The 24,005-nt window shown below is 41.7% G+C and overlaps 1 protein-coding gene across 1 annotated transcript; it reads left to right on the forward strand.

Moving 5' to 3' along the window:
- Positions 1-200: 200 nt before the first annotated feature.
- vstm2l (V-set and transmembrane domain containing 2 like) lies at positions 201-23,867 on the forward strand. The gene is made up of 4 exons (XM_041959574.1): positions 201-431; positions 20,994-21,163; positions 22,657-22,701; positions 22,830-23,867. The coding sequence occupies exons 1-4, from the start codon at positions 317-319 to the stop codon at positions 23,121-23,123; spliced, it is 624 nt and encodes a 207-aa protein (XP_041815508.1). The 5' UTR covers positions 201-316; the 3' UTR covers positions 23,124-23,867.
- Positions 23,868-24,005: the final 138 nt, after the last annotated feature.

Below are 24,005 nucleotides of genomic sequence, written 5' to 3' on the forward strand. Positions count from 1 at the left end.
TGAGAGTCGCCTTTTGTATGCACAGAAAAAAGTCTTTAACGGACCAAAATATAGAAAAGCGTGGCGCTGACTTTCTGTTGCGCGGAACATCTCGGTTAGATCCCTCCGCCTAATTGACTGTGTGAGCCGCTTCACCTGTCTCCACGCCGCGTCTCCCTCCGCCTCCGCTGGCCGCATCATCTCCTCCCGCAGAGCCGAGCGGAGCAGCAGCGCGTCCCCCCTCCAGCTCCAGCTGCATGTCTGTGAGGATATTTTCTCGATGCTCTCCACCTAATGTGACAATTTCATACAACTGCTTGAAATACCGGCTGAAGCAATGGGAGCCTTTGGAGTGATAATAGGGATTTTACAATATGCGGGACTTTATATTCAACTTAACGCGGCGCTCACCGTCGGACACGGGGAGGTGGATAATCATATCTCTGGCAATGGTAAGTTGTTTTGTGCCTCTGTTTGTTGCTGGTAGCTTGACTGGAAGAAGAAGCTCTTCATATTATTAAATTCACTCCTGGGGGGCTTTCACTGGGTGGGGTTCAGTCCACATTAATTGCTCTTGATCTGATGTTTTTTTTTTCTTGTTATGAAGAGAAATTATGACTTTTTAGCAGTCTTACTGCTGTCTGTGCTTGGTGGAAATACATAAGGGGTGGCCAACTTGGATTAAAATAAACTGGAATATCACACTTTCATCATCTTGTAGTGTTTCCACATTCAAGCGGTTGATGAAGTTGGTGAAGCATTCTGATCCAAATGATTATGACAGATCACTTTTAATAGCTCAATAAGAGCTGGGCTACGCACACCCCCTTCATACTCCACATTCAAGCTGAATTAGTTTCAACACAACCTATTTGTTTGACAGAATCAGGTGCGTAAAGGGCTTTTTCATGGAGCTGTAGCAGCATATGATCCAAACAGCTGCTGCTGACCAAAATGTCTTCAAAACTGCTGTGTGTTTAATTAGCCTATTTCTGCTTAAATAGTTGCTTAAAGTATGATAAAGCTTCAGATGACTATGACCTAAATGTCAGCTTTCATTTGGAAATAGTGATAGAATATCAGAGGAAATATAGGACTAGCCTGTGCTATAATAGCATCGCTATTTAGTCTCCAACATGTACTGTAGTGTTTTGGCTTTTTTATATGGGCTGTGACTTTTATAGGGATCAGGGTGGAAGCTGAATTTGCTGGCTTACCTGCATGAGTTAAAGAGGTTATACCTGATGATAGCTGCTGCTGTGTCTTGGCTGGAAAATGTACAGTCACAGTGAGTGTTTTGGTATAATGTTTCCCCAAGGCCCAGCTTTGCATACTGCACATATAAGATCCCACCTGAAAGCTTGTCCTCTTGGCCCCTGAGTGGCTCCGTTTGTGTATTTGATTAGTTAACCCTCCACCCGGCCACACCGGAGATTTGAACCTGCAACATTTCTGCCGCAAACATTCCTCACCCGAAGCTCTCAGAATCCTAATAATCTAGTAACAGGAAAGATAAATGCTTTTCATTCAGAGTTCACAGTCATGACAGAGAGTAGAGACCAGACGGCAGGAAAGTGGAGGAAAGAGCGAAGTAGATGCCATGCAGCATAAGCCCTCCTCAAAAGCAAAAGGTACAAAAGCAAAAGGTACGTGCCTGAGACCACTTGGCTACAGGCACGTACAAATACTATCTTCGATGCAAAGCACCTTTTGTGTTTTTAAGACACTTTGTAGAGGATTATTGACAGCAGAAATTGTAGGATAGACATGCATTACAAACCCACACAGTAGTGCAGTATGTGTCAACTGTCGGACATGAAATGGAAACTTGTAAGATAATACAAGTGAATAGCCATTAAAGAACTAGAACAAAGAAAAAGCCAAGGGTGTGTACTGTCGGTGTTCTTGAGACAAATTACAGCTACTGTAGGCACCCAAAGGAGAGAGGGGATCTGTGCTGCACTGTGTGTTATTAATGGAGGTGGGTGAAGGCTTGGGATGCCCCGTTACTGTGCTGTAGCACCATCACCATCTTTTAAATTCACAGCACTGTGCTTCTTGTAGGAATAAAACTCACAGGTTGAGTTTAGAATTGCTCAGCGCTCTGCTGGAGTTGGTAACTGATCATATGATACTTGTGCTCTCGACATCTAGCAGCTCCGATTTTGTTTGCCGTGATTAAGCAGATGTATTGGTGGCTGATCCATCAGATTTTATTATTTTGACCAGGCAGTGTCATTTGCTGTTGATGAAGCTAAAAATAGTCCATGAAACCTGCTGAAAGATAGAATTGTGTTTTAATTAAGGGAGGGGAACATCTAAAATAATGATAGGGGATAGTACTGTCTATGAATGAAGACTCAGACCTAATTACACAACAGTAAAGCCCACTTCACATTTCTAATTAATGTCTAATTATGTTTCAGCACTCCTGATGCCACTTAAACCATATAAATGCCACTCCAAATCTCTTTTTGTCGATATATTTTTACCTGATGAATCCACAGTTTAATGCTGAAAGTGATGGTGGTTCTCAGATGTTTTTTTGTTTGTCAGGTATAGCATTAAAACAGCTGCCAAGACAACATCATTACTGGTCCTCAAGTCCTTTCCCTCCCCTTGCAATGAAGTTCTGTTGGTTTAATCTGCGTCAGTTATTCTGAACACAATTGCCATTTTTACCTAGTAGCAATCCTATTTTTCTCCAGCAGCTCCAGACATAGATTTGCTGTTATCTAATTAAATTGTGTGATAACCACTTTATCACAGTGTCTCACCAGTTGTCCCTTGAGCCCTCTCTGCTTAGCAAGGTAGCTTTAGCTCGATCACTATAAATGAATCCGGCGTGCAGCGGTTTCGAATGGATTGACTGTCTTGGACAGGTTAGAAAATCAATTAGTAGCATTTCTCCCAAAGGGAGTTAATTAAAATTGCCTATAATTGTTGTGTTCTCTTTCCCACTCCATGTCTCAGACTGACCGTGAAGAAGAAATGCTTCAGGGTGTGGAGCCTTAAGGAGAATGAAGACTCCTCCGTTCAGATTTTTAAAACTTGATCCAGAAAACAAAATAAAAGCCGTCTATTTTCGCCTCTGAACACCAGCAGCTCCAGCACCAGAAAAGAGAGTTGTGGCATCCTTTGTGGTTAACTAATCCTCAGGATTTTATTTTCTTTCTTTTTTTTTCCAGTTGGGCTCTTTGATAAATTGCCCAAGCAGAGGATAGCTGAGCCGTCATGTAGAGCAGAGAGACTGAATGCACTGTTCTGGAGAGTGCTTGTTAGATTCAGCCCTGACTCATTTGTTTCAGATAAGTGCATCTGGCTGGGGCCCGGTAGCCCCTGCACCCCAGTTTCCACTCCAGCTGAAGTGTAGACTGAATTGCATGCAATGCAAAATGATATGTTCTGTGTGAAGACAAATGACCCGCTTGCGTGGATCAGTGCCTTCACCTCTTTGTGGCCCACGTGTGTCAGAGCATGACGCCCCCCTGTGGGTCGAGCCTCACCAGTGAAGACAGAGGAGGAAGCTGGGAGTTTAAAGTGATGATGATGCCACATGTGGTTTCATCATCAATTCTGAACCCTCCGCTTCCAGTCCAAGACATGGTGACGTTTGGCAGTGTTCGTCCTGTTATCCATCGTGAGTGCACCACTTTCTCAGTGTGGGGGCGTGTACCAATTCATTAGGCTTCCAAAGTGTCTGGGATCCTCTGCCAGTCCTCTGCTTGGTGTCCTCTTAATGAGGACGGCCAGCCCAGACAGTTTGCATTGGCTTTCAATTTAATGGAGCCCTGACTGTGCGGGGGGCAACAGCTTGTACAGTCATGCTGTCACAGCGGAAGATGCTGGCAGAGGCTCAGTAGGAGCGAGCAGGGGGTTGAACCAACGCTCACCTCAAGAGGGTACTGAGACAGAGTAAAGTTTAACATGTCTCATCTTGAAGGGACAGCTGCTTCCTCTGGTGACACAGTCATCTCCGGTGTGGAGTAGCTACGCTTACGCTTGAAAAATTGTTTGTCTGTTCCACAGAAAAAAACTCACATTTTCTGAAGACAACTTGGTATTTTGTGCACATCTTGATTAAAATGGGTCTTCAGTCTTATTTGTTGCTGATTGTCATAAAATGTCAACTTTTGTGTGGGTTTATTCACTTGAGAATACAGATAAAACACTGATGAAGGAGCCAATGCTTATTCCTGTCTTTGCCATTAAAAAAATCAGTATACGAATAGGACTGCAGCTAATGATTGCTGTCATTATTGATCTGCCAGTTGCTTTCTCCAATAATCAATGAATAATGTGGTTAATTATATGTTTTAAAATCCACATCACATTTTCTCAGGTGTCATTTTCACAATGTTTGTTTGGTCCAAAACACAAAGATATTTGATTTCCTATCATAGAAGATAAAAAACAGCAAATGTTCATATTAAGAAGCTGGAACCAATGAATTTTGTCCTTTTTTGCATTAAAAAATTTAATTTTAATCTATTATCAAGATTGTTTCAGATTAATATTAATTTCGACTCCAGCAACAACAGAATCAGGACCTCATTTATAAAACTGACTTTGGATCAATTATGACTAAACCCTCATTTGTGCTGGCATTTAAGGGGAAATTGCGAGGCAGGTGCCGTCAATTGAAGTTAAGTTGAGATTTATAGATCACAGGTACGTAACTTAGAAACGGGATTCATAGAACTTGCTTAAGTAAGGTTTTTAATGCACGGCATCTTGTATGAATCAAACGTAAGCACACAGTTGGAAGGGATCAAGTATTATTATAAACAAGGCTCAAGTTCTTTAAATTTCTTATAAACCACCAAGAGGATAGCATGTTTAAAAGTTTTAGTTTTAGTGTGTTGTGTGGGCCCTTTTCACTTCTGGCCCCCACTTTAATGTGCAGTGATGGTAAACTACTGACTCGGATGTCATGTGAATTGAGAGGAAGGAGTATATAGCCTACAGTACATTTGTGATGAGATCTTTTTTGTGTAAGCTCACTTAGACTCACTTCAGCTGAAATAAGATTTCATTACCTTACAATCCTACTTCAATTTACAACGCTACTTCAGCCGAGGTGAATCTGCTTCAACCATAATTCAACTTCCAGTTTAGTTCCCTGGATTGCTGCAGATTGGTCACATCATGTCTAGCGGAGCACTCTGAGCAGCTTGGTCACTCAACCCCGCTGTGGCATGAAAACATACACACCACCACTTAAAGGTGCAGCGTGTAGGAAATGGCCTCCTGTCAATGGCCACTCCAAACAAATAGGAGCTGCATCATCAGAGTAACCGCTGACTGCTGCTCACTGCACTCTTTGCTGTTGTTTGCCTTTAGCTAGTTGGCTCAGTTAGCTGTGCAGCTAGTGGCCCTGTTAGCCCTGTTTTTCGTGCAGTCTGCTACTCTCCACTCCAAAAGGCTAAGAGAGCTTGTAAAACATACGCTACTATACATCTTCCAGCTGAAACTACAATGGGCGACATTATCACACTATCGCCTCTTGTGGCACAAAGTGGTATTACAAGACGGGACTAGCCGGGGCTAGCTGGTTACCATGCTAACTTCACTCGATCACTGTGCAATACAGTACACAGGTGCATTTAACCTAACTTACAAACTGTTTTACTTCACATTTGGTGGATAATGTTATTTCATTTTTTTAAACATTTTAAACTAAAATTCTGACCACATCTCACACATTGTACCTTTAAAGGTTCTCAAGGGCAACGTATCTGAATAGAACATAATGTTGTTTCCATCCCCAGGGAGTCCAGATGGAGTACATTGTGCATTCTTGAAGCGGCTCACAGCCCCGGCATGTGTTGTCAACAACACGTGCTACTTCATGTTGCCACACACTTGGAGGAAAACACGGAAATAGCCTCTCCGAGTCTTTTCTCCCAGGGGCTATGAAAAATTCACTCTGCAGGCCCGGAGTATCGGCAGCAACAGGCAGACAGCTGCTTGCTTGATTACTGGCTCCATTCTTATTTCATTACTTTACCTTCCACCTTGAATGGAGGCTGAAGGTCTCGCAGCAAACGATTATTTCCCCAAGGAGGCTGCTGTCTGTTTGCCCTGCTGCTGATTCTCAACCGAATACAGCGCTATTCCCAGGCTCCATATTTTTGTTTGTCGGTCTTATTGTGTTTCTCTTCTGCATTTGCTTATAGGTTTTCACTTCTGCAGTGACTGTGCTTTACAGAAATCTCTTTTCCTGTATTCACTAACCAAACATAACTTCTTCCCATAGTTGATTATCTGCATGCAGGATTAAAGCTTTTTAAGATAGAGATACAGTAAATATGTGCAGCAGGTCTCTATTACAGGAGCTTGTTGTTTCATCCCTTGGGGCTTCCCTGATTATTAAAGCCATTCATCAAGTTAGTGAAATACCTCCTCCCACGGGGATTCTGTTCACGGGCTATTTACATTCACCTTGGTGGAAGTTACAACATTAAGATGGATTTTTATGTCTTGCTATTTACTGTGTCTGATTTTCTTTTTTTCTTCGTAATTCATCATTTCTTCTCTCCGTTGCCCAATGGATGTGAGTGAAATGGAAGCATTGAGTTAATGACCCTGATTTTACTGGCTGTCCCCATAAGGTGGCAGCTTTTCAGGTGAAAAATGTTCGCACTTAACCTAGAAAAGGATTTTATTATTATATTATTCCAGCTCCCAGGGCTTCATTCCAAATGCCTCTATTTGTCTTATTCTTAGACTACTTTTACATGACTGTAAGGAATGAATTCCCTGATTTCATGTATTAAGTACATTCTTGCATTATTTGTATTTTCTCCTAAAGCATCTGAAACATGACGGAGGAAAACACAAATTGCCACAATGCCTGTTCTTTGTTAGGGGAGCATTTGATAAAACGCTGTATAATTGTCAGCTAGTGGGACGCTGTTGTTAGCTCGCTAGCCACGCTAGCTATCCCAGTTTATTCTTACAACCCTGCCCATGCTATTTGGCTGTTGCGTTTGGCTTTTGCCTCATTTTGCTAAAAGCCATAGTGCGTTTGAAACAACAGAGGAAAGTGTTGAGAGACAGACTAACACTTGGTTGGTTTTGGTCTTTTCATGACATCTGTTGACTATAAGAAAAACAGAGAATAACATGAGCTTCATCCTTTAATGGTTTGACAAAAAAAAACAGGAGCCTGCAGGGCTGGACACAGTCAGACCCTGTAAGCTTCTCTCTCTCGCTCACACACACACACACACACACACACACGGCCCAGCACAGACGTGGGTGTCACACTTGCTTCTTGTCCATGCTAATGAGCCCTCTGTAATTTAGTCATCCTCAAACAGCTCAAGCTGCCTCCATAGCAGGGAGAGAGGAAGAGGATCGATGGATTGACCTCACACTGACACTCTGTCTGGATTTATCCCTCTCATTTTGTCTGGGACCTGAAGGAAATATTTAAGAGTGGTCCCTTATGGGCTCGAGCAGTGTACATTTGTTTATATATTTATGTCCACCGCATTGCTTTCTTTCATTATTTTCTTGCCTTTTCATTTTTAATGAGTCTTTGGTGGATAGCAAGCAGCCTCTGTGTTCTCATGGCCTCATTTCTATCATTGCTCTCTAAGCAATGCAGTTAAAAATGCAGAGGAAGACCATTTTAAAAATGCATGTACTGTACTTGCATTGTCAAACAAGGGTCCCCTGCCTCTACGAGAGGACGGCTCTGACAGCACTGCCTTTGTTAAAATCTATACTTAGAAAAGGCCAAGTCAAGCAAACTCTTTCCCTGCCAACTATATAGCATTATAAATGAGACGACCCAGTGTGCTTAAAATTTCCCTGGAAGTCAATATTCACATCAGAGGTATTTCTTATTATCCCTCTTTTCTCTGGCAGTTCAGGGCCGTGAAAATGTACCAGTGGAGTCAGCTTTTGTGTTGATTTAGTATTCTACCAAGGTTATGGGATTGATTTCTGGTGACGCTGCTGTGATTAAAGTCAGGAAACAGTTGGATGTCTGCTGAACAGGCTTGTCAGGGCCTGACGTTGGCACAGCACTCACCGGGAGACAGTCTGTTTGTCAACAAGTCGTGTTTCACAGGCGGGTTGAAGAGGGCGCCTGCATAGCAAACTGAAAGGCAATTTGACAACTGTCAGATCGATAAAGCTGAGAGGAGGAGGAGGAGGAGGAGGAAGACCAAATGGGGCAGGAAGGTGCAACATTTGTGTGGGCACAGCATGATTAGGTGGTGCTAATGCTTTGGGATGTATGCGCAGAGCTCTGGCAGTGTGTTCTGTCATTTGTGACATGACTATGTTTTCTGCTTTGCATCTGCATTATAAGGGATCTGCTGATCAGCAGATTCGAGCTGGACAACAGGTCCATGTTCTTGTCGATCAGCTTTCACTTTGTAATTACTTCATGACAGTAAGATCAAAATTCTCTTGATTCCAAGCAAACTGTTATTAAAAATGAATGAAATCTTAAATGTGAATGGTTTTCTTTATCTTTCATATCAGCAGAACATAGTATGTTACACTAAAATCAATTTTTATATATGATTTTGCATATATTTTGGATTTTGTGATACATATACTGTATATATATTGGTAGTCTGATGTAGTGGACTGTGGCCCAATATCTGCATGTTACCATTTTTGAAATCCACATTTCTACGGGAAACAGCAACATACCTTTTCTTTTGCAGGGACTTTTTAATGTCAGGTCTCGCCTTCCCCCATACAAATGTTGTCCCTCTACCAGATGTATGGAAGATATTGGAAACTTAATTTACTGATTTTTTTGATATACTATAATAGATAGATAATACATATGAGGAGGAGGAGGTTCGTCCACCTGCAGTAACTCTACTAAGCCACTGCTTTCCTGTAATGAGGTCCAGCATCACTCCAGCTGTCCTGCAGTGGCTCTTCCACCATGAGGTTGGCACATGTCACGACTATGGCAGCTTTAGCTTTAGTCTCTGCTAATCCTCCATATGCTCTCTGAAGGGTGATGCCATTGTTCATCGTCAATAGTCCTCTTGTTAGACAGGCCTTGAAAGAGCAACAGAGGTATTTTCTGCATATTTTCATGACCTTTCATCCATTTGTGTTCCTACATTTTTGTTTTCACCAGTCTGATTCTTTGGTATTGTCAGTTGACGGGTTGGCCGTGCTTTGATCCATCCTCAGGCCGGCGGCTGATGCCCTTTTTCCTCACTTTTTTTTATCATTAAGTTAGATTCCGTCATGTTTTCTGCACTGCAGAAGTCGTAGGGCCTTACGTAGGTGTCAGAAGCAGCATTTCAATGTGGAAGCATAGGAAATTGAGATCCATCATCTTCCAAACAATCAAAACAATCGCTCTGTCAAGTCAAAGCGCTGACATTTTATTTCAGCGTCTGTCCACTGGCTGTGCTATCCTCCATACTGCTCTGCTAGTAACAGCATGGATTCTACTCAGCTGCTGTGATGCACTTCCGTCACTCTGGATGTGACGTTGTCATTGTATAACCACATTGCGAGTTGCACAAAAGAGCTTCTGGACTGAGACACATCAGTAGAAATCTGGTTTGAATCACATTTTAATCAACCTCCAAATGTGGCTTGGAAGCAATTTGCAAAAACACATTTCTGCTGTCCAGATTTTGTAAAATCAGTCTGGGTACAATTTGGATATGCCAGATATAAATATTCTTAGCTTCAATTTCTGTGTTTGAGCAACCATCTCCTCTTGCTGTTGTTTCCATGGGTTTGTGCCTCCTCTTCTCGAGGTGCTTCAGGTATGATCAGCAACCAGCACTGGATCACTTGTTTTTCCTTGTTTTCTCTCATCTGAGCCTGCCGAGGCTCTGCGTCTGCGGCCATTATCTTAATCTTTGAAACAGGCTGAGATCTGTAGTACCTTTTAAAGCGGACATCACTGTCTGTTCTTCTGCTCTTTTTGACACACACACACACACACACACACACACACACACACACACACATCAGTTCGAAGCAAGTTCATTCTCACATTTTAATGCAGGGCAAGATGAGCTTATGAACATGGAACAGAGATATATGAGTGAGAAACTGCCTTCATGGAACGTGTGGTGGTTTGGTGTGAGGGTGAGACAGAGAACACTTTCTAATGCTATAAAAAACTTTCATTTTGGAGTTTTCTTTTTCACGTTGTTACTGTGAGATGGCAGTGAGGTGAGGTGAGTTTTGCTTGTCCAACAAATTTGGGATATTCCCTCAGTTTCTTTACTCTTTCTTCAATCAGTATGCGCTAATATGGAACTGTTTTGGTGTAATTAATGCTCATCATTTTGGTTAGAATTGCTCCTCACCTAGATTTTATGTCCCTGCCCTCCCAAAGGTAATGTTTCCTGGTGTTAGATGCTGATCACTGCAGTTTACTATAAAGTCTTGCAGCTCAGACAATTGCCTCCAGCAACAGAGAATGAAGAGATAAAAGTGGAGGCAGTGCAAGTGCATGCTAAATCAGATTTTTTGTGTTATATTTTTATTTTCACTTTAACTAGTATTTTTTAATTCAAAATGTAAATAATCCTGGATTCCTTCCTGGCTCTACATACGTCACACACACATGCAGCATTCATCATACAGTAAAATGATGAAAACTAAAGGTTTTTCTGTAAAAAAAAAAACAAAAAAAAAAAACCTCAAATGTACATTGATATATGATGATATTTAAAATTGTAACAGTAATTTCTGTAATTACAGTCAGTGTAAGCTATAAAATAACAACGTTTCACTGAATAACACAGTAGATCCTGCAGAGTCAGTCATCTTCTTCCCTGTGTTATGTGGCCTGCAGCACAGCATGAGCAAGTTTTAAAGCTTTAAAATGCAAAAGTGATGATGGGCGTTAGAGACAGAAACTATGGCAGATTTACTGCCAATATGTCCATAAGTTCCATGAAAAAAGCTTTAATGGCTATCTTTGAGGGACAAGTAAGGAAGCCATATCCTTATCCACATTGTAACTCCATTCACAAGCACAGACACTGACAGGCCACATACCACAGCTGTTAAAATCTGCTAGTGAAGGTTGTCATGTCATCCCAATAAAATCGATGGTCACTGGCTAAAAATTAAGTGCCTGCTTTTGTCTGCGCCTGTCTGAAATCAAAGACTCATTGTTTCAAAAACTGCCATGAATGTGAAAGCAAACCTGTCGCCATTATCATTGTAAACCGCATGTGTGCTGTGTGAGGGCGATGTGTGGCAGCAGTAACTAAGCGACTGATATCATAAAAGCAATACATTCCTGACTGCTGCTTATATGTCAAAATTTGTCTTTAATATTTAAGCATTCCTCTAAAATCAACCCTCGATACTTAATTTTCTCCAACTCACGACCAAAATAGAGCATAAAGCACAACTGGAGAAGAATTAATGAAGCTAGCTGAGTCTAGGCTGCCGTTTGAAACCACAGTGTGTGAAGTCAAAGTCAAGTCAAGGAGAGAGTAGCACGGGGAGTCCTCAAATACACTCGGGAGTCTGCGGATACAGTAGGACAGGCTTATAGCTGCAAGGTAATTCCTGCACTTTCCCATTTCCCCAGCCAGCCAATGAGACCCTGATTCTGCACACGCAAGATTTTTCTCAATTTTCCACCTCTTTCTCTCTCTTGTTTAAATCCTTTCTCTCTCTCTCGTTCTGTCTCTCTCCAGCTCAGTAACATCTCCCACAAATCTCCACCTCTTGTTAAAAACACTGTATTTTTGCTCTTCCCTCTGCCTTTTCTATTGCCCTTTCATTCTTACTTTCTACCTATTAAGGGTCCCTTCTGCCTCTTTCTTTCACTTAAGCCTCTTCTGTGCTCTCAGATTCCTTCCTCCTTTAATTCGGTTCCCCTCCACGCTTTCTCCTCCTCTCTGTGCCTCTCTCGCTGAGTGGGCAGTCTGTGTCTATTGGCTCTCTGCTGTCTGGCATAAAGAGATGCTTCCAACTCTCAGAGTAGCTCACTACATCTCCTGGAGCTTTGCCCACCGGCTCTGGCAGGTGTTCAGCATCCTGGGAGACTTACCCTGTGTGTGTGTCTCACTGTGTGTGGTGCCCTGTGGCTTGTTGTCGGCATACAGTGTATGCGTCTGAATGTAGCTGTGTGGATTTTGAATGCATGTTAAAAGGTGTAACGTGGGACATTTCTCTGACACAAATGATGCTGCTGTGTGCTTTTGTTGCATGTTTTATGCACGCTATAATGCACAAGGTGTCCCCATACAGGAAAGTAATCGACGAGGTGGAGGCGCAGAATGCCAAGTGATGAAGAAAATAGCCTCTGCAGTTATCATTTTGCAATATTCAACTCTCTCTAACACACAGATTCATCTCAACCAAAGCACAGGAAATCACAGCAGTTCAAATAAGATCAAAGGACAAAGTAGAGCTCCTTTACCAGATGGAGGAGGAGGGGGAAGAAATGAAAAATGACAAATGAAAATAGATTTTGAAGTGACTCCCCACATGATGTGCTGGAAGCATTAGAAAACTGCCAACTCTTTCTTTCTTTCATCATGCAGATTAAATATAATTGTTGTTATGCTCTTTGAATCCATCATATAACTAACTTGCCCACTGATTTCTTTGCAGTGAACGGCAAACAGCCTCATTAGCAGTGTTAGGAATAAAAGGCAAAAAGAAAGAAAAAAAGAAAAGAGATTAGAAGAAGGTTATGTATGTTGCTGATTTGCTAAACACATGTGCAAACATTTTTATTTTGATTAACACGTTTACTGTCAAATAAACTCTTTCTGGTGTCGCACGGCAAAGGTGTTTTTGTCCAAGCTGAAACTCCATGGTCAACCATGACCATAAGCTACATCAGAAAGGTTTGTAAATTACCAAATTTTTCAGTTTGCAGACATCTGTTCCAGTGCATACATACATCCAAAAAGATGATAAAGGTAAATAGCAGTCACATAGTAGAATCAATAAAGTAAATAAACAAACAAAACAATATGTTCAAGTGCTCCAGGTTATTTTCATAATCAGGAGAGCTGTTGGACAGCTGAAGAAATTAGATGAATAATCAATTTAATTACATCAACAGAAAAATAACTGTTTTGCTCATCAATTCATTGTTTCCATTATTTTTGGCAAAGATGCCAAACATCTACTGGTTTCAACATCTCAGTGTGAGGATTCTGTTACTGCTTGATATCATTGCAAACTGAATATTTTTAGGTTTCGGTTTGTTTGGCTTCGCAAAAGAAGGTATTTAAAGATGGTTCACGGGTTTTTGACATTTCAGAGCTTCAACAATTTAAGTAATCAGCAGATTCAATGAAAACAACAATAAAGGTTGAGCAAAGACAGACATGCACATCCACAAAACCTCAGTGGGTCTGGCGTCTGACACAAAGATCAATGCAATAAGGTCTGAAACCTCTTGAAAAATGTATTGGCTTGATTGGTCATTTTGACCCAGTTGGGTACATAAAGGAAATAGGACATAGAAATAAATCATTTCGGTCACATCATAATCATCTTCCATGTGGTCAGACGTTTTACAGTTAGTCTGAACACTAATGTGCACTGACTGGCCTTAACTATGACAAGAAGTGCAATCCAAATACATAATCATCTCTGGCATATTACTGTCTAGACTGAGTACGCTAACTTTAGCTTCTGTAGTCGGTTGAAACACTCTCTCCAGCAGACTCAAATGAGAATGTTGTTTTGAGTATGCACTTGATGGCTTTACATAGGCTTACATTATACTGTGCTAAAGGATTGAGGCTAAACTTCCTCAAAGCAAGACAAAGCCACTAAGATTAGCCTACAGTCAGTCGTACCATCAACTCGCTTCTACACAGTCAAGAAAGAACAGAAATAACATCAACAGAACCTGTAAGCTCATGGAAAAATAGAGAATGGGATGCCCCTGCAAGCAACGCTGGGTTAGGACACTGTACTGTCTACCCTAACCTGATATTATGGCACATACATCCTTATGGGTGTATACTGTATTCTACCAGGGGGCAAAAAGAAATTTCAGTGCAGAACTATCAAACCATGTTTAAGGTAATTTAGAAACTTTGTCACCATTGACAAGTTTATTTTTCAGCAGTAAAATGCATCTCGGTCACAGTTCTTCACAACATTAAAGGATCAAGATATGTGATGTGTTCATGTTTCTTTTCTTTTTTAAAATCGATACCAGCACACCCTTTAATCCGTTTCTCACACTTTTGCTTTTGTGTCTTTTGTTTCCATCAAAACTCCTAAAATACAGAACATCTCTTTACAGGCCTGTTGTGGCTGCTCATAGCAGGGAGAAGTTTCATAAACAGTCGACTGATAATGCACTTACAGTCCAATAATTTTCTGCTGGTCAGCTCATCAAGTAATAAGCTATAATGTCAGCATTACTTTTAGTTAAGAGAGTGTTTTGCTGTTTCTTTGCCCATATCATCCCTTTTGTGCTCCTTTCTGTGTCTTTCACTGTGTGTCCCACAAACATCTTTTTGTGTGTGGGAACACGGCCTGTTCAAAGTGACAGATGCTGCTGTCTGTGCTCTGCCGCTAGCTGTTGATACTGTATCTTCAGGATGACAAAAATGTGCCAGCTGCTGCATCGAATGCTAAGAAAACTCGTATGATTGAAATGCCAGCCTCTGTTGTTTTGCTCATATATTTTATGCACAGTGGAGTTCTCTGCTATTCCAGGCTTCAGCTGCGGCACCATATGCTCAAAACACATTATAACAAGACATTGTGATAAGTTTTGTCACGCCCTCAATGCTCTTCATCAGGCATCAGCGTGAAGGAGTAACAGCCTTGAATAATAAGATTTATAGAGGGAGAAAAAAATGGAACAAATAAGAATATGGCTGAATAAGATGGTGACAGATTTGTTTTCACTCTTTCAGCCCTTTTAAAACACTCTTGCAAAGTGCTTTTTCAAACAAAGTTAATACTGTTTTAAAAAGAGGAATCATTGGCATCGAATCCACAAAGTAAATATCTTTTCTTAGAAGTATGTCTGAAGACACAAAGGCATCAAATCCAAATTTTACCTCAACCTTGCTCCCTTCAGGATATTTCTTTGCAATTGTGCTTTTTTGAAAGGAATTTACAGTAATAAGTGATGGAGACATCATCCTCTCTCTCACTAGGTATTGATTTCGCCCTATTATGTGTAAAATTCAAGACATAATTGGCTGATCAAGAATTCCAACATACAGTTTGTCGACACTCACAGAATAGCTGCCTGTGTGAGCTCCTCTGGCATGGTTTAATGTTAACGTTATAATAATCATCAGAACATTCCCTCGCATGATGCTTCTGAATCTCTTGGACTTGCTCGCTTCAGGTTTGGCTGTGTTGTTTTCCTGCCATCAGGAAAGACACGCATCATCAGATGAAAAGTGAATCGTTACGGCAGCTGTGATTACGGTCTGCCGTGGCATCGAAGGAACAGTTAGCGCTGCAGGAAACTGTATGTCCCACCGTGCAGCGAAATCACAAGATAGTGCAGAAGCATTTCATGTCTTTGTCTCCTTTTCGCTTCACACAGAACTGCACAAAAATTCAAAATCTTACCAAGGAAAACATTTTTGTCTGCTTCAGTGTCTTGTCATCCATCCGTCCTTTTGTTTTCCTGTTTTCTTTGTCTTTCATCCAGTGGCATTTTAATTCGCACTACAGTAAAAGAATCAGAAAATGCATCCGAGTACTTTTAAAATGTCTCTACTGTTGGAGTATGGACATAATTCAACTTGATTCAGTGGAATAATTATATATTTCCTCTACAGAATTGTTCCATGTGTAATATGTTGAAAGGTTGTGTCAGTCTTCCCTTTCACCCTCTATTTCTGCATATCTGGCACATGATAAGAGATGGATAGATGAATATAACTCTCAAACCTGCACTGTTCTAAATTACACACATTTATTTATTTTTTTTGGTTCTAAATGTCATTCACTCCTCATCATGCAATTTTAGGACCACAGCTGACATATGTACATGGTTTGTGTGCTTTATCCGCAGTTCTTTCTCAAATATAATACAGCGCTGTGTAAGTTCATTTTGTCTGTTTGGTGTCTTGTGTGCACGTGTTTTTAGATGTGACAGCTTCAGGCCGTGTGTTGTACAGCACACCCCACTTGAGCCACATGAAGCCGACTCGTTTGGGATTTGTAGGCTCTGTCTTACAGTACATGAGAGTTGCCTCTCGACATGAACCTCAGGAAGCAGGAGGAGAGAACAGTATGTTCTCTGGCCATAGATCTGTCAGCATCATAACAAGGACTCGTGCTGCGAGATGGAGATGGAACAGGTGAGAGGTACACTGAGTTTGACTGTGGTGTATCTTTATCACGCCTGTTATTTTTCAACCTCGGGATAATTTACACAATGGAGTCGAGCCAGACAGAAAAGTGAAAGACCAAGATATTCTCAAGTGGCTAGAGTATGCTATTTTTTACCATCAGGCGTCGTCGGCGCCCACATGATGGACCTTCACGTTGCCATGACAAAACATGTGCTCAACTATGTAACCCCTTCATAAGGACCTCATATGGAGAGGTTTTATTATTATTATCGCTCAGCTGAAGAATCAAACACACACGCCATGCTGTTGTGGATTTCGGTAGATGACTCAGTAGCTTGTTTGGGGATCTAAACAAAATGTGTTGATTTGTAGCCCATGGTAGTCCTTAAGTAACTTTGGCCTGTGAGTACAGCTGCAGCTCTCTGCAGAGCCAACACTGGGAGAACTTCAAATAGAAGTGAACACCTTGCAGTGTGAGCATGTTGTTTGTATGTAATGCACTGAAAAATGAGAAGAAATCGTTGCTTTACTGCAGACAAGAGGTATTTTTATGTTGCAGGCTGGGCAACAGTGTCATAAAGACGCTCCACACGAGTTACACTGAACTGCTGTACGTCTGCAAAGGCCAGGTTCACTGACTGTATGCGTACAGGCTGCAGTGTGTGGACTGCTGTCTCACTGTCTGCAGGTATGAACACGTTTCAGTGGACGTGCTGCTCTGACTGCGTAGCTTCCCATATGTCTTTCCCTTCCTAGCAATGCTTTCTAAAGGTCCTGTTTCCCTCTTATCACTGTGTGTGTGTGTGTGCGTGTGTGTGTGTGTGCGGACTCAAAGCTCCTCTCACAGCATTTCCTCTCACTTTTCCATCTATCTCCCTCATCTCTTTCTTCTCAGCACACTCGCCTCAGCTCACCTCTGCCCTTGTCCTTCTCTCTTTTTCCTCTTCCTCCACCCTTCTTGGCCCCTGTCCGGCACCAACCCCGCAGTACGTCTCCTCCTGACAAATGAGGCCACTGCCTGGCCGCAAGCAGCGGTGCATCAAGGGCGCGACTCCTGAGGGCCCAGTCAGTCAAACGACACCAAAGCCCTCTCCGCCGGTCCTGTTTTCAAAGCCTTTTTCCTCACATCTTTCTGTTCATCGCTGGATCAGCTTTGCACAAGTCTGAGTGAATCGAACACAGAAACGGTGGCTGACTTCTCTCTTTGCTCGCCTGGTCTAAATATACTCTGTGTGCCTAATGCAGGATTTCTCTGAGAGAGGATCTTTCTGTAGACGGGAGGTAGAACATTGCAGCTTGTTCTCTTACCACTCTTGATGTGCTGTGATGGGCTCCATGTGAAATACTGCAAAAGGGTTGTTTTCACAGTGGCTGAGTGAGTAGATAACATAGATAAGTTTTTGTCCTGTTAAACTGTTTTTCAAATTTCAATGTGTACATATAATGATGTATGTACGAGTTTTAAGAATGTAGTCTCAGAAAACCATATCTTAGTGTAACAACTTTAAAGTTGCAGTAACCAATTTTTATACTAACAATGGATCAAACGGTTGTGGTGGTGTAAAAGTTGTTGTAAATGGTCGCACTTTAGCATCTTTAAGCTGTTTGTTTTGGTGTTTACAGTTTTGGTTTCAGTCTCATTAAAACCGTCTCCAGCAGCAGCAGGTGGCTGTTTTCAGCAAACAGCCTCTGATAAACTCGCTGCTTCCTACCAGCTCAGCACCAAGCAGCCGAGAGAAAAAGTTAGGGACTAATTGGAGGACATTTAGCAGCTAAAGAGCCATGTGTTCTCTCATGAGTTGATGGAAACCAAAACAAAGTGAAAACGAGTATTGAACTTACATTTATCAGGTGGCCCAACCCGTTCTCACTCCCAGGGCGTCAAATACCAACGCTTTGTCACGCCCCTCGGCGTCTCATACCAACACACGAGATGCGCTTCAGCATCTGTATGAGATGCACCAACTGACAGACGTCCAAGAGGCGAGACAAAGCGCTGGTATTTGACCGTAAGGGGACCTGGCTGGGTGGCCACAGACATGACTGCTAATGAATGATGCACTCTGTTGTGTAAATAAGCAAATGTTGGCTGATACTTTCATCATATCAACTTTGTAAGGCAATAACATGTCAAAGTTGTTTCCAAAAGCAGACAAAAACTCAGATTTATGCAGGTTCAAGGAATACTAAAACTACAGTATTGAGTAGCTGCAATAATGTAGCTCTCAAGTCTGTATGACAGAAATCTGCATTAGTAGCTGCCAAATGTTGGCACACAGCTGGTTTCTGATGTAGTTTGGCTCAATGAAGAAATACTTTAAGCACTGCAGATTTTCAACATTTGTTAAAAGTGCCTTAAAAAAAACAAAAACTAAATAAATTATGTTAAAATGTACTGCAAGAGAGCTACAAAACTGAACAAAAGACAGAAAGAATACATTAGCAGCAGAATGGCTACTCTTCTCTCTTCTTTTTTAGTATGAGGAGATGCCCACAACAGCACAGCAGAAAAAATCATTTGCTCAGCACTCCCATTCTGGTAATATATCTTAAATATGCTCATGTAAAATCAATGCAATCACTGAGACTGAGAGAGGATGTAAGAGACGAATGAGTGAGATGAGTTTGAAGTGTGTGTTTGGTGGGTGTGAAAACAAGGCTCAATGCAGTGTGATACCGTGCATGTACATTTAATCAATGCACATCTCCCCAGATGCTTTATGTGTATTATGCATTCGCTACACAGTATATTAACTGTGATATAATTAATTAATTTGAATTACTGTATGAATACTGTGTGCACATCATTAAACCGACTATAATGAGATTACACTTCGCGTCACTGGAATGTGACTGGCATTTGTTTTTTATGGCAAGGTATATGGGCAGATGGTGGAACCTGTTATTTATTAGAAATAAAAATAGTCTGTTAAAGCCACGCAGTCTCACTCCACTATTAAACCTTACAATAAATACACGCAGACATCCGAGGCCTGAGTCAGTTATTAGCGAAAAACAATGTCACTGGTGTTGTGACAGTTACATCAGCACCATAGGCAGCACCACACATCAAACAAGAAGACCACGACAGCGTGCCATTCAGGGGACGTTTTATTCTCCTTAATTCAGGAAAACAACTTACACAAAAATGATGTGGCTAATGTGATTGTAGGCTACTTACTACACGTTGCTGGCTCAGCCTGGGCCTAACACATCTGCAGCCAGTGTTTTCCAGATGAACTGAATCTCCTCTGTCAGAGGTTTTTCCTCTCTGTCTTCAGAGAAATATGATTGCTAATACTTCTACCAAGCTAGCCAGACACTGGCTGAAGTAAAGCATCATACTGACTTAAATATGCAAAACACTTGCGACGTTGAATTCACTCAACTCTAAACCAGTCTAGCGGATCACCAGCAGAGGGTGCACTTAGACCATATTATCAGAAACAGGTAATTCTTTCAAATAAATAAACAACAAAAACTATATATTTTTCACACTAATGTTGTGAGATAGAATACAAAAGAAAGATTTGGGTGAAGTATATATATATATCCAATAACAAACAATTGTGATGATAATAAATCATGATCAAAATATATATATATATATTTACATAATAACCACGACAACAATGCTGACTTCCTGGAGGGGTGAGCTTTGCCCCGCGGTGCCGCCCCCAACACCAGGCCTGACTGCAATAATTTAATTTTTGTTTATTCTGAACTTGTGACGTGTCTATTTCATTTGAGCTTTGCTGTAGTAGACAAGCAAAATTTGTAACATCTTAAACACAACTTTGAACAGATGGGGAATAAAAGGTTTCTAAAAAACCAAAAGCAACCCTCCAAGCCGTCCCTTCATTTAATTATATCATCATTCATGATAATTCATGCTTCTAATTTTTTTTTGTTGTTTCTTGTTTGATCACAATCACCAGATGGTACATTTTAGACAGGGAATATTATCTTTTTCTGTTGCTGTGAGCAGAAGTATTAAAAAGTATGTTTATGGATAAAGGTGCATGTAGGTCAGCTGATGCTGCCCCCCATCCAAACACACACACACACACACACACACACACACACACTGCGTGCTGAGTCAGATGATGTGATATATGTGATGGAAAATATGCTTTTCTCTAGAATTATTGACCATTACTGCAAGCCAATCCACAGGAAATGCTGTTCTCTGTGTAGGTTGAAGAGCGGTGACACTTTCAAATGAGTGTATCAGTACAATGCTCCGCTCTGGCTGCTGTACCAGCGACAAAAGGATTACAACGTACGTTCTTGACACTCTCTCAGCTCAGTATATGCTCTGCCTTCTTTCAGCTTCTCTTGAAACAAAGACAAAATGTTGCTCAAAGAGCTTGCTACTACTGTGTGTGGAGAAACTTTCAGAAGACAAGAGCGAGGGAAAAGTAGGCTACAGGGCTGTACATGTGTAGATAACTGATGATGGACCGTACCACTGAACGACCACAGAGTAACCTTTCAACAGTTTCATCTGTGAAGTAGCACTGCTTTTGAGTCAGTGCCTTCTCCCTGAATTACTCAGCGCTATATTTACCAACACCTTGTGTGTGTGTGTGTGTGTGTCACACAGTGTTTCTCTTGCTGATGCAGCACCATCGCCAGTGAAATGTTGTCACTGAAATCTTGAGGATTTGTGTTGGTCATTTTTGGGATGTCCCCTTAACGTCTTTTTTTGTCATTTCTCTTTCATCTCTCTTGCAGCTCTCTTTACAGAGGTGCCGCACGACATCACGACGCAGAGCGGTGAGGACGTAGAGATGGCTTGCTCCTTCCGCGGGGCTGGGTCTCCGTCCTACTCCCTGGAGATCCAGTGGTGGTACATCAAGGACCACGGAGACTGGCAGGAGAAGCCTGCCCACATCACTAATAATGTAAGCTGCGAGGGAAAACAGGTTGTCTTGCTGTGAGGCCCAACAGGGGTACTCGTGCCCCAGGGGGAACCCTGCTGCAGCTGGCAGGGGTTACATGGAAAGCTCATCTAATCAGCCCAACTGGAAAATAGAAATTTGATTTAAAAAATATGTCCACATATTTGTGTGCTGAAGTAACCAGTAATAACCTGAGTCACTTGCCACACATTAACACGCATTTCAAATTGAGAGTGAATGACAACTAGTTAGCAAGCGAGCACAGAAGCTGGAACATTTGCACAAAATAAACAGTTGAAGTAGCTCGCTAAAAGTAATGAGCTAACAGTTGAAATAGTGTAATAGTCAGACAGAATAATAATGGTAATCGCTGCATTTCTGCAGGCCAGTGTACAGTGACTGAGTGCATGTGGTGCTTTTTGGCTACTTTTCTTTCCATTCCATTGGTTGGACACGACTCTATATGATACAATACAAACGTAGGACGACGTTTAGTAACACACAGGTAACATTTAACCAAAAAAAAAAGTTGTGCACTAAGTAGAACAAAATAAAAGCAAAGAAAAAAGTAATGCTGCAAGTAACCGCCTAACTTCGTTGTCTCATATGTGGAAAGCCAACTCATTCTTTGTATATTATCCACGTTTATAAAAACCAGACAACTTATTGTGTGTTTCTGAGTAAAAAGGGTCATAGAAAACAAAGTGGAATTATTTTCCTGTATCATCAAGATGCTTGTGGTCAGTGCTTGAAATCAGCCTGGATGTTTGTGAGGCCTTTTTTTTTTCTTCTTCTTTTTTTTAATCTGTCAAGTAGAATAACAAAGTCCATTTTCAGTTTTCAGTTCTTGCGGTTCATTTCATTTGGACAGGATCGCTCGGACAGGACCTAAAGCTGACTGTGTGTCAGGCGGAAAGAAACGCAGTATTAGCCATGGCAGAAACCCTCTGGCACGGAAACGAAGGGATAATTGCTGATTAGCATTTGCCAGCACTGGGGGAACAGGTTGACTCTCTCCCATCATGGGGGAACTCAGGCTCCCCTGTTGTGCCTCTAGACACTATAATTGGCACTGAGAAAGAAATAGATTTCAAAATCTCTGTCTGCTCCATGCATAATTCATACCTATGCCCAAAAGAATACCTCTGTGCCTCTGCGTACGCATTCACACACACTCTCCTGCTTAGAGGCTTACGTGCTTGGGTGCTTGTGTGCTCACACGCGTACTTGAACATGCACGTATACAGAAAGCACATATATTCACACACACGCACACACACATGCTTCACGCTCAACCACCAGAGAAAATGAGCAACTAGAATAGATCAGCGGTCCAGGAAAGCAAAGTGTTGTTAAGAAACACTGCAGGAAACACCAGACATGCTTGTCCATTGTAATGTTTTGCTGTTGTAGGTCAATGAAATGAGATATTTTTTAGAAAAGTGCAGCCTCAATGAGCCCTCTGTTGTTAATGCATCATTCATATTTCGGTGCAGGTCGTGCACATGGAGGAAACGTCCAAAGATGCCACCAAAATTAGCGTGAGTTTGATCTTGCATCAACTGTCAACTAGCACAAAGACAATATGAAATAGTTTAGAATTATATAGAACGTGATTGAGTTTATGTTACGTAACCACAGTGAGTGCATCATCTTTTGTCCCCATTAGGTGGTCAAAGTGGCCGGCAGCAACATCTCCCACAAGCTCCGTCTCTCCAGCGTCAAGCCGTCAGACGAGGGCACGTACGAGTGCCGCGTCATCGACTTCAGCGGCACCGTGGCGCAGCACCACCGTGTTCGCGCCTACCTCCACGTGGAGCCCGAGAGGGGTCAGGGGTCGGACGGCGCCAAGCTGCAGGAGCCGGGGCACCACCAGCACCCCCATCACCAACCAGAGGCCAGGGAGCTGAAGAGGAGATCAGCTGGCAGCACCACTGACTGTAATGAGAGCTGTGTGCTTTAGAGCGGGCAGTCCGCCTGTCTGTCTGCATGTTCCTGACTTCTCTCCAAAGAGGGCCGGTCATCAACACACACACACACACACACAGAGTCAAGGCATCAGACGTAACAGGACCCTTTGTGTTCCACCGTTTGTTTGTGTATCTTTAGTATCGCTGTTTGGATGCCAGTGCTGTTGAATGCCAGTAAATGGCACGATTTTATCAACAGTGCATACGATTGTGTTCTTTCTGTTGCTTTGTTGTTTGTCTCTGTGCTTTTTCCTATCGCGTTCAGTTTGTGTTAATGTGGCATTAAGGCTGTGATAACAGAGAAGTTTTACTTTGTTATTTTATCCAGCGGGACTCTTTCGGTGGCTGAGCACCCGGAACCTTTCCTCACAAAGTTACAGTTTATGGCCGTGGAGAGTCAGAAATCTCATGGATATCATCAATAACAATTCAGACACAGACAGAGAACAGATTATTTCCTTTGCAATGTGCCAGTTCTACTGTCTTTTACCAAAACATGTGCCAAAAGCTGCAGTATCTCAATGTAAATGCTTTCTAAGGAATATGAATAAATTGAGCTTTTTCCATTCATCTGGAAACTTTTCAAAGTGCATTGATTTCATTTATGTAATCTTTGGTTAAACACTGTCTGTATTTAAATTTCTATCCCACCACTAGAATGTTTGTCATAAGAAAAAATGTATGCCTTCATCACATCAAGATAATATCTATAAATTCTTGTGTATACTCCAACTGGGCACTGTGGACTTTTACTGTCATTATTTAAATAAAGTTCAATCTGTGCTACTTAACCAAATGACTCAAGAAACACAACTCCAGTATGTCAATCACGCCAAACTTTTGTCATCAATCTGTCAGCCACAGCAAAATTTCTA

This window comes from Chelmon rostratus, chromosome 2 (genome assembly GCF_017976325.1).
Source record: "Chelmon rostratus isolate fCheRos1 chromosome 2, fCheRos1.pri, whole genome shotgun sequence".
Taxonomy (NCBI): domain Eukaryota; kingdom Metazoa; phylum Chordata; class Actinopteri; order Chaetodontiformes; family Chaetodontidae; genus Chelmon; species Chelmon rostratus.